The 13965-nt window shown below is 42.3% G+C and overlaps 1 protein-coding gene across 9 annotated transcripts in view; it reads right to left on the bottom strand.

The window, feature by feature from the left end:
• The window catches only part of LOC129779042 (protein dachsous), a 269924-nt gene that overhangs the window by 12280 nt on the left and 243679 nt on the right, over positions 1-13965 (bottom strand). For all 9 annotated transcript variants that reach the window (XM_055786289.1, XM_055786292.1, XM_055786286.1 and 6 more), the window contains 7 exons: positions 10859-11039; positions 4175-4663; positions 3509-4107; positions 2982-3447; positions 2419-2921; positions 867-2346; positions 434-806 (listed from right to left, as the gene is read on the bottom strand). In XM_055786289.1, coding sequence (XP_055642264.1) covers positions 434-806; positions 867-2346; positions 2419-2921; positions 2982-3447; positions 3509-4107; positions 4175-4663; positions 10859-11039 — 4091 coding nt within the window. The remainder of the gene's footprint in view (positions 1-433; positions 807-866; positions 2347-2418; positions 2922-2981; positions 3448-3508; positions 4108-4174; positions 4664-10858; positions 11040-13965) is intronic.

The following is a 13965-nucleotide window of genomic DNA, read 5'->3' as shown; positions in this document are numbered from 1 at the left end:
TTGGAAAGTTATCGAAGAATGACTGAACGCCAAGGGTCTCTAATTTTCAAAATCAACTGTAAATGCCATACTCAAACATTACCGAAAAATATTGCCCTTAGATCGCGCAAAGCAAACCAAACGTATAAGTGGAACATATGACCGACAATTACGAGGGAAGGCCAAAAACCGTGCAAGCAAACTGAACGATCAATTTCTGACCACGTACAATAGATTTATTTCGGTAGATTTCGGTGAAACTGAACCCGAAAGGGTTTTTAAAAGCGAATATAACGGAAGAATGTACTCGTTGCGAGAAGACGGAGAATGGCAGCGATCCAGCGACAGCTGCCGAGGATAACATTCTAGGTGAAACTGAAGCCGAAATGTTGTGGAGACTACTCGACGTAATTCTGAAGTTATTTTTTTTTGCCTATTATTAACAGTAACTTACCCCGCGGTGGTGATCACTCCCGTTTTACTGTCAATATCGAACAGCCACTCGGTAACGTTAGCCAGAGAGTAAACGATCCTCGCGTTTATACCGATATCCGCATCGATGGCCTTCACCGTAAGCACTGTCGTACCCAGCTGAGCGTCCTCGTCGATCGTTGCGATATATTTCTGCAGCTCAAACTTCGGATCGTTGTCATTCTCATCCTCAACGCGAATCGTTATATTGCAGTGTCCCTGGTGGGAAGTTGGCAGTCCACGATCCTGGGCGGTGATCTGCAGTACGTAACGTGCGTGGATTTCCCGATCGAGTGGTCGGGCCGTCAACGCTCCCGTGTTCATGTCGATGCTGAACTTATTGCCAATGTTGCCACCTGAAATGGAAAGTCACTTTATGATCCGATCTTCAGGTCACAATTTACGCTGAATTTTACCAGAAATGCTGTAGGTAATCTCCCCATTCACACCCTCATCGGCATCGCTGGCAACCACGGTGTGAATCACCGACAGCTCACTGTTCTCCGGAACCGCCAGCGGGTAACATGATCCCGGCAGAAACTCAGGTGCATGATCATTAACATCGGTTATCCGTACCACCAGTGTAGCCACATCGAATTGACTCATGTCCTTGGAGGCACCGGATGCAGCACTCTTGAACCGATTCTGCTCCGTCACATAGATCGGTATGGTGTACATATCTTTAGATTCGCGATCGAACGTTCCCCGCGTGGTTACGATACCGCGAACAACGTCAACCACGAAGTGATCCTCGCCGACTCCCTTCGGAATTTCATACGTCAAATTGGCGTTACCATTGTCGTTGAAGGATTTCGCCGAAACACGCACGACGAAACTTCCGACCGGAACGTTCTCCGTGATGTTGACGTGGTAAACCGACTCCAGGAATCTCGGCGGATTGTTGGTGGTGTTTTGGATCACTATTTGAAGGCTAATTTTGGCTTCCTTGGACCGTGGCATACCCTGATCCGACGCACTGATGACTAAATTGTACCGACCGGTGATGGAGTTCTTCGAACTGTCAGCGATAAAATTACTGTTGAACGGTTTCGCTAGTTTGATGAGTCCAGTGTCGGCATCGATCACGAACCGTTCGTCATCGTTACCACTTATGATTTTATAAACGATCCGACCATTCTCTCCGCTGTCCCGATCGATTGCTACCACGTGGGAAACGACCTGATTGACCTCCAATGAATCGCTGATGTAGAACGTTGTATCCTGGACTTGTGGAACCACAAAATTGGGAGCGTTATCGTTCACGTCGGTAACCATGATTCGAGCGGTCGCGGAAGTCGTCATTCGCTCTGTCACATTGGAAGACTGATCGGTTGCTTGCACTATGAGCAGAAACTCCTTTATTTCTTCGTAGTCCAAATGGGCGAGCAGAGTCAACGATCCCGTCAACGAATCGATCGAGAAATATTCTTTCTGTGAATGTGCCGCCTTCGAGAGGTTGTACTTAATCTCGGCATTCGTCCCGGAATCGTTATCGGTGGCGGTGAAGTTGTACACGACGGCTCCCACCGGACTATCCTCTGAGATGTACACATTGATCGGATCGTTCGGCCACTTGGGGGGATTGTCGTTGACGTCCGCTATCTCGATCTTGACCGTAACAGCCGAGCTCTGAGGGTTATTGCTGGCGCTGGTATCCAGCGCACGAATTTCCATCCGATACTCACTCTGTTGTTCACGATCGAGAGTTCGTGCCACAACTAGTTTGCCGGAATTGCGATCGATATCAAAAGCCCCATCGGTTATGTCATTTGTTAGTGCAGTCAGCGAGTAGGTTATGTGCAAGGCATTGCCACCAGCGATGAGGTTCTCTGAATCGGACTGCTCACTGCCACTGATCGATCCGATCACATGACCAACACCGACATCCTCGCGAAGCTAAAATGTAAGCAAAGTTTGGTTTGAAACCTCGATCGACAGCTCCTTCCTTTCGACATCTTGTATACTCACCCTAAACACCAAACTGGAGCTGGTGAAGGTTGGCCGATTGTCATTCAAATCGAGCACTTCGATCCTGAGCAGCCGTACCGTCTGCCGGGGAGGTTTACCGTTGTCCGTAGCAGCCACCGCCAGACGGTAGATTGTTTTCTCCTCGTGATCAAGTGAAGCTTTCGTCCGGATCACACCCGTGATCGGGTCGATCGAGAACACCCCATACCCATCGGAATCACGACTCTTCAGAATCGAATAGGTAATGGTTGCATTGAACCCGAAATCACGATCAATTGCCCGGATCCGCACTACTTCTGTGCCAATCGGTTGCTCCTCCCGAACACTGACGACATCCTCCTGCGGGTCGACAATTTCGGGAGCGTTGTCGTTCACGTCAAGAATCTTGATCTTGATCGAAACCCGGGAACCGCGATAGGGAGTTCCCTGGTCACGCGCTTCCACCACTAGATCGTAGTTGGACTTGGTTTCCCGATCGAGACTGTCTCGCGATGTGATTTCACCTATGGCGTGACATAAACTATGTTATAATGAATCGAAAAGCTTGCTAACCGATCACTCACCTGACACCGGATTAATCTGGAAACTTGTGTTACTCGGTATCAAACTGTACCGCACGACGGCATTAATTCCCGCGTCGGCATCACTCGCCGTTATCAGCCCAATGACCGAACCTCGCCTCATATTCTCCTCGATTTCAAATTCGTACAGTTGTTTGGCGAAAATGGGACTGTTATCGTTCGCATCCAGAATCGTCACGATCACATTGGTTGTGGCGGTCAGCGTTGGAACGCCGTTATCGCTGACGATCACTGTGATATTGTATCGCTCCTGAACTTCCCGATCGAGCTTCGTCCGCAGATATATCCAACCACTGTTCGGGAAAATTCCAAATATGTCCTGTACGTTTTCCTCCAGTGATTTCGCGGATGATTTCCTCGATCGTTGCCTCTGATCGTCACCCAGTATCCGATACGTGAGTCTCGCGTTGTTCCCCGTGTCCGCATCAACAGCGCTGACTTGCAAGATCTGACAATTAAAATGGAACTTAGAAAAGGATGAATTCACAGACATTCACAGGAAAGCCTACCTGAGAATTGCTGGGTGTCGACTCCAGCACCTTGATCGAGTACTCATTCTTCTCAAACACTGGCGCATTATCGTTCACATCCTGCACCTCGACCAGTATGGTCAAGTTCGTCGACAGCAGAGGGATCCCGGAGTCCGAAGCCGTTACAATCAGCGCATGCCGTTGTACCGTTTCGTAGTCCAGTGGTCTAGCCAGACTGAGATGACCGCTCCTGCTGTCGATGCTGAAGAGACTGCTCGACGGTGGACCATTGTTGCTCAGCCGATACGTGATCACGCCACTCATTCCGGAGTCTTTATCGTGGGCATTGGCAGCGTACAGCGGCGAACCGATTTCAACATTTTCCGGTACCGATATGCGAACGGTGTTGGACTCGAACTCCGGTGGATTATCGTTGACGTCTTCGATGTCTATGTTGACCTGGGTGTGCCCGTACGCCGGAGGATCTCCACTGGTTGCCTGGATGTTCAGCAAAACTTGCGGTTTGGTTTCGTGGTCCAGTGTACTAGCCACGCGAATGTTGCCCGAAACCGGATCAATCGCAAAGTAGCCATCCGGATCGCCAGAATAGATGAAATATCGGATCGAAGCTCGACTTCCTGAAAATCAAAGGATGAAGGGAGATTGTGAAACAATTTCGTTATTGATTTTGTCAATGGTACAAACCTGAGTTACTACTGGTAGCTGACACCGTTCCCACGACAGTGTTCTTCTTGACGTCCTCCTTCACATAGTACGTATATCGGGGCTTATCGAAGATCGGTGGCCTCTGCGTTGCATCGATAACACTGATGAACACTTCCGCATCGTGAGTGGACCGCAAACCGCCACCATCGCTGGCAGATATGTTCAACCGATGGTACGGTTGACTCCGGCTGGATAGCATGTTTGGCCGGGCGATGAATATCTCTCCCGTCAGTCGATCCATCCGAAAAATTCCTGCCTCATTTCCGGCCACTATCCGATAGCTGATCGTGCCAAAGCTTCCCGAGTCGGAATCGGTTGCGACGACCACCACCACCGGGGTTGAGAGGAGGGAATTCGTCGGCATCGACTCCCGCAGGGAGACGTTGTATTCGCGGGGATAAAATGTGGGTCGGTTGTCGTTCACGTCCGTCAGTTGTATTTTTACCATCGCAGTTGTACTGAGGCCCCCTGGAATTGAGCGCGAGATGGGTTAGTATTTTTATAATGTTTGTTTCTCGGGTTTTTAGTTTAATCAGTTTTCATATGAGGAAGTTTTTTTTTTGAGGGGGGGAGAACTTTGTAGCATATAAAATATACAGTAACTCGCCGATTGTCGAACGCTTAAGCTAGTTAAGTACATATTTTCTTGATTTTTTCGTGATAATGCATGACATTACTGAAAACACACAGCAACACTTTATAGCAACTCTTAAGCGTCATTTAATGTTATATTTATTACATTCGACCACTTGCATTGTTCATGAAAGCCTATTTTTCCAAAGGTGTTCTGGCACCCAAATGTTAAACACATATCCATTCATTCAATCAAAAGTTGAACGATCCTCGCTGGATGTTGAGCAGTTAGTTTCTAATCTCAACAACGCTCGGTCGTGAGACAAACCGATAATGTGAATAAAGCCAATGACGAAAGCAGGGATGCCAGATATGGGTGAACATTATTTTGTTTTGTTATTTTCTATATATTTGGGAGGAGAAAAAAAATATTGTGGTCGTATATTCGAAATTATAAAAGAATAACAATGAGTGTGGCCACATATATTAAGCTGCTTACAAAAGTGGGGGTTTAAGGTGAAGTATGGGTAAAACCACGTGTATTCATGGGGTAATAGTGTTTGTGGGAGAAGAGTGTTTGTTTGGTTGGTGTGGCGCTTCACTGACACGAGTCTTAGAATACATTCGAAAAAAATAACAATTCGATTCTGATGTAAAATGTATGAAAGATATGTTCCGATGAACAATTGCAAATACAAATATATATAGAAGGTATATGAAGTAAAATTTTGATCATACGCGAGTGTAACATGAGCAAATTTTTAACACATTCGAATTGGGGCTTTTTTGTGTTAACAAGTTCTTCCGCACAGCTACTCGATGTTGATAGTTCCTTAATATTTTCCTTCGTTGATAATATTTTTTTCACATATTCACGTTGGAGAGCTTTAACCCTTCTCTTCATTGGCCGGGTCATTTCGATTGAATGTAATATATTTCCGTTTACTATTTTTGACAGCAATGGCAGCCGTGGCAGTGTTCTGAGCTGTGGAATACAATTTTCTTAACCAATGTTCAAGTTGCTAAAGCTTACATTGTATACTCATTGAACGTAAAATAATAATGGTATTGATATCAGCACAATTTTCATTTTATTGATTTTCATGACACGAAACCCTATGACTCAGGAATAACATTTTATTGAGTGGTTTTTATAGTAGTTTCGATGATGTTGTTTGGCAGCAGTGTCGAAAAAATAACGATGCCTTCACCAATACAAACAAAACCATTGCGGAAAATTGAAAAATGAAAATTTAACTTTCAGAGCACTAGCTTGAGTTTTCCGACGTTTTTCATCATACGGCAGATGAAAATTTCATATCTTGTGAGTAATCGATTAGGATTTGGTTTGGTATTACTTGATAGGAAGTGTGCGTAAACGATCATTTTCTTCACATTGTTTCGCAAAACGGGGATGAAAGAAATGAGCGCCATTGTGGCAGCCAATTGTGGCTTCCTTCAACCTTCACCTTAAGTCACATCGGATTGTTGTCTTTGGTATATTTTTCCTTTGCTTATTTGCACACTAGAAAAGCCCAACATAATTGAATTTAAACTGCAGTTTCATTTACGTTTGTACGTTTTTGAACAAAAACGTTGCTTTTCTGAAATGTAACGACTTCACAATCGTTATATTGAACTGCTTAGTAACAGCAACATTATAGTTACGTTGTAGATAAATAGATAAACAGATAAATATATACTAAACTAGTAGATCCGGCGGTACAGCGGTATGCTTGTTAAATTTTTGTTCCAATATTCCATTTTTTCCCACAGTTGAAGTTTCCTTGAGTGTGCTCATACACCCCAAACTAGCGTTGACAGGAAACATTTCATCTTCAGCAGAAAAAAAGTCTTTTCGTGTCCTGAAGGGTGAAATGAGCAAAAAAGCATCTGTTCCAGAAGCTTTAAAACGTGTGTATGTATGGGAGCAGACATCTCTTTCTGTTTTACACGACCACGCTATCCACATAACTACTAGTGCTGTTGCTTAAATGTGTGATAATATTACACCTCATTATAAACAAAAGTTGGAACGTGTTTTCTAAGAGTAAAAAGGAGAACATAAACGTGAATCTATATCTATCTCAGTCTGAGTCGTGTATGTGGTAAAGTATGCGAAAAGCTTTAATGCGTGCTTATTTGCAATGAGTCTCTTGTTTCGCTCGTTTTTCCAATAACAACTTTTTCATGTTTTCTTTGAAAAAAATACAACAAATCCTAATTTTATTTAAAGTCAAGATAGCGATATAGTGTATTCGACAAAGTTTTAGATCTCATTAGAATATGAACTTTTGTTCAGAACGTCAACTTTTTGTCTTTTTTAGTTTCTGGAATATAAGGCTTTTTAGTATGAAGACTCGTTCTACTCGTAACATTTTTGTTTGTAAATTCGTTTATACAATTTCGAGTGTGTCTTTTGGCTACCAGACTTTGCTTCAACGCCCTGTTTGGTTGCATGCAGGCATGGAAATCATGGTAACTTTCTCGCACACCGATTTTCCGGATGGTACTTTTGCTACAGTTGTATTTTCTGACAATTTCGTAGTCCAAGAGTCCCGGGTCTACCTTAATTGTTCTCAATCAGGGTTTGACAATTTCGAAACTGAAATTTTTAACTTCTTCTTTTTTCTTCAGTCAATTTCAATTTTGATTGTGTGTTTTCACTATGTATACTGAAACAGCGAATCTTCATTTTCATTTTCGTTTTCGTTCTGCTGTCGTTTCCTTCGAATTTGAAAGCAGACGCTTACCCTTGACGATTAAAAGTGTCATATTCATTGTCATTGGAATGGGATTTATGACGCTTGTTTTCGATTTTATTTCTCCAACTGGATTTTCCCGGACCGTCTTTCCAAAAAGTGGAATTGAAAGAGGCATATGATGGCATATTAGTAGGCTGACCAAACGTACCATTTTTAACGGGACTGTACCGTTTTTTCGACCAATTTTGATTGTCTCGTCTTTTTTATCAATTTGTACCGTATTAGAGCAACCATAAAACTTTTTTATTACTTAATATTCCACTATAATCATATTTATTAATTTTATTCGAACGAACATTAATAAATTCGGATTTACATTGTTGTATTCGCAGAGATTTCACACAACTGTCTTCAACGTGCAATAGATATTGAAAATTCCGTTGTAAAGCTTTATAAACATAATCATATTTACACTATTCGTGTAGAAAGATTGAAGCGTTTTTGTGATTTCGTCGGTAAACATGGTGCTAAATTGCCTTTCTCTTGGACCTTCTATCGAGAGGATTCTTAGTATTTTTAAAGGATTGCGCTCTTATTTTCATTCACAAGAAAAGTGTCTTGTTGTATTTCGGGATTTAACTGAAACCCGATGCCTAAAACTATGGTTGCTTCCTACCAGAGATATCAGTTGGTGACCATTCAAACATTTATTCGTCTTGTTGAAAGAGACGATGTATCTGCCCCTGATTTTGTCGTTAATTTCAATGATTTCATTGGAATTCGTATCAGCGTTAATTTTTCATTTCGATTATCTCCAAGGTTAGCCTCAAACCGTGGTTCATAAGTATGTACTTCAGTCGAGACTTCATTCGCAACTTCTTCCGACTCATATCCAATCACTGTCCGTTAGACGCGCTGTTATTTCGTATAAATCTTACCAGCAACAATCTCTGCGCTCGTGGTCAAGGTTATCATGACACTGAGCATATTGTTGGGTCGGGCGAGGTGTATCTTGTAGCCAGATCGGATATTTTGCGATAAGAAACAAAACTAGCAATTTTAACGAAATTTGATTTGAGATTAGTTATCTGTAACTTATTTAAATTTAAAGTCTCGAAAAGGATATACTGTAACACTAACTATAGTGTTTCCTAGAATAGATGTCACAGGAGCAAAGATTGAACACACTAAAATACGGATACGGCAATCTTTTTGGGGTTCGAAAATGCGTTTTGTTTTCCATATTTCAATGTAATAGGTATAACGTACTGAATCATATTTCGGACGCTTAAGGCATATGATGCAGAAAACAGGTCTAAACTTTATGCATAGGTATTATTTGGTTGATATTTTTAATAAATTAGTTCAATATGCTTTTAAGCTTTCTGTTTTTGTACCTATTTGATTGAAAACATAAAAAAATCATCGAATAAAATGCTTTTCAAATTAAGCGAATAAGAATCAAACTTCGGACACTAAATCAAATTTCGAACACTTTATTTTGTAATTTTTTGAACGAAAATTACATTACACTTGATTATATTTTATGATCAACTACGAAAAACCTTACCATGCAATCACAGTAAACTGTTAACGATAATGAAAACTGATGAAACACGGGAGAAATTTAAATGTTTATGAACGGGTAAATTCTACGTGCTCACGCTAAGGAAACGTCAAACACAAACGATAGAGAGTAGTGCTGATAGATTTTTGCCGATTATGTTATAATTCAAATGTAGTTCTCATATGAAATGATAGTGAAACCTAGGGATTACTCTAAAGAATCAATTGTGATATTAATTTTATAGTTATATCATCAGTGCATTAAGCATTCCAAGATATTAGAACAAAGTGTCCAAAATATGATGTTGTCCGAAATATGATTCAGAACGGTAGATTAGAAGCTAATATGATCATTGTAAGTGTGAGTGAGCTAAATATGCCCCTCAATAAGAGTAGCTCATTTGGAGAGGTTAACACACCCTTAGTGTGAGCTTTCATTTTCGGTACTGACAACACGTCATAGTGGCGAGAAGATCTGGCATGTTGTTGCATAGACCTCTTTCGACCACGGACCGACCTCGAGGTAAGATGTGCAAACGTGCACTTGAACGAGTGCTTTGATGCGCCGGATGATTCTCGTCTGGAGTTTGGGCCTCACAGTAAGACTATCATTTTAGTCTTTCTTACAATAGGTTATTGCTTGAACTTGTCTTCTTACATGGTCCATCATCTTTTGCACCAGTTCTGTTTCTACTTGTTTGGCTGTTGAATTCTATTTCCACTTAAAATCCTTCAGTTTAATTTTACTCTTTTTCTTCAGAATTTCCAGGAATTTGATTCAATACTGCCACTGTACGTTTCGTCATCCATAACATTACTTTCAAATTTTGTTAGAAGATTGTAGTATAGTTTCGTCGAGAGCTTCTTCGCCTCCAAATTTTGCTTTGCATTCCGGTCTGGCACAATCTGTGTCTCAGAACTTCTAATCCAACTCTATTACTCTGGTCGGTGAATTTATGATGTGAACAAATTAACTTATCCTGGCAATCAATGTCTACTGTGATTCTATACACTATTAGCTTGATTCAATGAAATTTGAAGAAAAAACCCAAAAAAAGCCTTAATGACAGCATGAGCTCTATGAGCTGGTGTAGAATCCTGATGGAAGCAATATGGGTAATTTTGGTACAAGTTGGATGAATGAAGAATGAGCATAAGTTCAAGGCCTCTTTGAGGACCATTTGCATCAATGTTTTAGACATTTGCCCAGCTTATGATTAGATCTTCTCGAATTTCGCCTAATTTGCCTCCCTCATACTTATTCACGTACTTCATCCAGACTGTCCTTATGGGTTGTTACTTCCAAATCTATTGAACCTTTTCGTGGTGCGGAATACAAAGCGTCGACTTACTCCAAATTTTTTATGACTTCTGAAAATGCTACACGATTTGAACATTTGCGAGTGCATTTTCAAATTAACTTTCGTACGGCTTTCATGCTTGCTGCCAATGTAGACAAATCGAATCACGTAGGCGCTCCAACGATAAGCTGTCAAAAGGCTACACACAGAAGTGAAATGACATTTTTTCAGAGGAAATTACTCTGTTAATATGAAACGTGAATTGAATGTAGGACATACTGTATTTCGTCCCGGCAGCCACTAAGATTCTCAAAGACCACTGTTTTGATCCATATAACCATGTACAACATTCGTTGATATTCCAGAACATCAAATTATGATCAAGCACTGTAAGCAGTTTTGATTGCTGACATTTTTTCATACAGTCTATCATACAGTCATGATGCGAAAAAAAAAAAATTGCATCACTTCCGTCTCCACCCACCCACTCAAAGTTTAGAAAGCTGCGCTGCACTTACCTCGATCGGTGGCGATGATCGGAAACTCGTACGAATTGCGTGCCTCGTAGTCGAGCTCGGACGCGATGCAAACCTCGCCGGTGCTCGAGCGTATCTCGAACTCGGTGATCTTCTTGTAGCCTTCGCCGAGGGTGTAATTTACCATTGCATTGACGCCACAATCCGGATCGGTAGCCGATACCTGTAATTAGTCGAAACGAAAAGAGAAATATTAGTAATGGTTGAATCGGTGGCGCTTTTTTTTTTGTCGTTCCGTAAAGGATTAATAGAGGGCGCGCAGTGGCAGTGGTGGTGGGTGATTCACACTCTTACACTAGAAAATCAATGAATTGATGGTTTGTGAGAGCGGTTATTGGTTGGCAATCTGCAGCTCTAAATGTTATAGCACGCTTGTGTGCTAGATCCGTGTTTCATGCATGAAATTCAAATGAACCGAGCACGATCCGAGGGGGATTGTTAATCCTTTGATCTCCGCCGGCATTCATATGTAATTAAATTAATAACAATTATTCCATTGATCCATTCCCGAGGTAAGTGGTAAAAAGTGAGCATTTGACGTTCCATTCAACCAAAAGCGCGAGGTCGCCGCGCAAAAAAAAACAGAATTACCGATTGAATCGAGTCGAAATTATGTTTGAGCTGACTTTCGTTTTCGCACCTCCGTTTCGACAGTCACATTTCGAGACAGGGTCTCACTGACTTACGGCTCCTCCAAATCGCTCGTAACCGATCCGATCCGCGAAGTTCAGCCCCGAGACTGATGTGCAATTTGAATATAATTAGGACAATTTACAAACAACGTTGGCCCGGCTACCTATCGGGGAGCGTGAGTGCGAACGATCAATCGATCGTGGCCGGGGCGATTGACGGATGGAAAGACAACACAACGGACGATGATTTGGGGGTGCGCTCGTAACACATGCTAATTTAGCCCCAAGGATTCGGTCGTAACTCATCGTGGCTTCTGCACTTGGATACGCCCGATTTTGAATCTTCGGAGCGTTTTGAAGAACTCACCAGCTGCGGAACCGAATGGCGATGAGGCCTTCCGTTCTCGGTGAATAAAATGTCGATGAAGCCTTAATGCGTTTTTTTTTTCGGGGGTCTTCATCAGTACAGGGCAGGGATGGATGATGCATGAAATTACGTTGTTGTTTTACGCGTATTTTTAGGGTATGGTCGGGTTCCCGGCATGCAGGAAAGATGTGCAGGGATCAAAAGAAGAGGTGTGTAAATAAGTTGTGATCATCGAAGTTCGAGTAATTACAAGTCAGATAAAATTTTGAACAGGACTACCGGAGTTTTTCAACTTGCGGCGGGCAAGGTGTGCTTAATCTTGATGAATGATTATTAGTTTAAACCCTGTGTGTATCCGTCGTGGGGATGCAAATATTGCGCGTGTAATGTTTTGATCATGCTGCGATGGTAATTTTGTTTTTTATTTGTCCGTATCAAGTTTCTGAAGGCCACACGGTTACACAATGACACAAGCGGCTCGAAATGCGAACGAATTTCTTCCTCTGTTTCGCTGCTGCTTCTCTCGGAATCTCAACTCGGGCATGACCATGTGTTCGTAACCATTCCCCCGGCAACAGGGAACGAAGCATAAACTGTCTTCGCGGGGATAAAATAAAAGACGTCGATCTTTCCATGTTATCACCTAACAATCTCCCCGTGTTTTCTTCTCCTTTCTCGTCGTTGCGTTTCGCGGCATTCATTTGCAAACTAAATAAATGTATTTATTACATGCGTTGATTCGTTATTGTGACTCGCGAAAAAAAAAGTTTTGCCGCGGGCCTCATTGAACGATTTGAACCACACTTCGAATTAAGAAAAAGCAAGAGAATTTATTGTTATCGATACCCGGGAAATTGTTGCGTACCGAAAAATTATTGTATCGTTAACATCAACTAATGGTTATCGGTCCAGCTAGCAGTATTGTAATGCAATTGATGGCAACATTTAAATTTCACATAAATACCATAGGACCAAAATTATGTCCAATAATTTGCAACGATTTTGGACGGATGAACTACACGACTGCACAACAGGTTTAAGATCTTTTTCCCCGCTCGTCTCTCCCCAATGGGTCCGAAATTTTATATTTGCTTCGCGAAATCATCCGACCAATGATCGTAATGAGCCCACCCCGTTTCGCGGCGACCATCGGATGTTAAAAGTCTCCGCCACCACGAGCGGACTCGGATATATTTATTTAATTAGAATACGCGGGAGAGTTCATTACGATATTTTTCATTAATTATAACATTTATGTCTTGCCCTCTCTTTCCCTCCTGCTTGCTGAAGTCCGCGCTGTCACTTTCTGGGCTGTTGCTGTTGTTGTAGTTGTTGTTGCTGTTTTGGGAGGTTGTGTGCGCTTAGCGCCTTTCTCGCGGCCAACTGTGAACAGCGAAAACAAAAAATCAAGTTCCTCGCGCACTGCGCTCATTTGTGTTGAGAAGAAAAAAAGCAGGCTGTGCGACATCGCGAGGTAACCACCATGCATGCAATGTGTTTGTGATTCAGGGTGAGCATTAAAAACCAGCTTCCTTCGATACTGTTGCACCTCTTTCCTGCCATCCGCGTGCTAACCTAGGCTTGCTTAGAAATACCCGTAAGGCCGCTGTTGCCTAGCGAAGCAGGCTAGATTAATAGATTTAGCTGGATATTTAGATAAAAGCTTTAATTACATTTAGATTACACACGGAGTCATGTTGAAGTCCTCGTTGTTCGCGTTGGCACTGGCTTATTTTCCTCTGCTTCTTCGTACTTTTCCGTGCAAGGCGTGCGCTTGTTGTTGCTCGCGCATGGAGCAAATGTGGTGGAATTTGAGACACCACCACATCGAGAGAGAGAGAGAGGGAGACCCGTGGTGACACAATCTCGTGTTGAGTCACATGCAAAATAATTTGCAGGTTTACTTGGACCGGAGTAGCCAGCTTGTAAAGGGGTTTGGATGACATATGAAATATTTGTGCTCACTGTTCATTACAGGGGTGATTTTTAAATAGGTTCCACCATTGGGTACCGGACCAGGCTAATGTAGGGTGATCTTAAGGAACACAACATTCATACCCTTTTCGTACGAATAATAAATTTCATATATC

Source organism: Toxorhynchites rutilus, chromosome 3 (assembly GCF_029784135.1).
Source record: "Toxorhynchites rutilus septentrionalis strain SRP chromosome 3, ASM2978413v1, whole genome shotgun sequence".
NCBI classification, from domain to species: domain Eukaryota; kingdom Metazoa; phylum Arthropoda; class Insecta; order Diptera; family Culicidae; genus Toxorhynchites; species Toxorhynchites rutilus.
The sequence above is the reverse complement of the archived record's forward strand: the minus strand, read 5'-3'. Positions and strand labels throughout refer to the sequence as shown.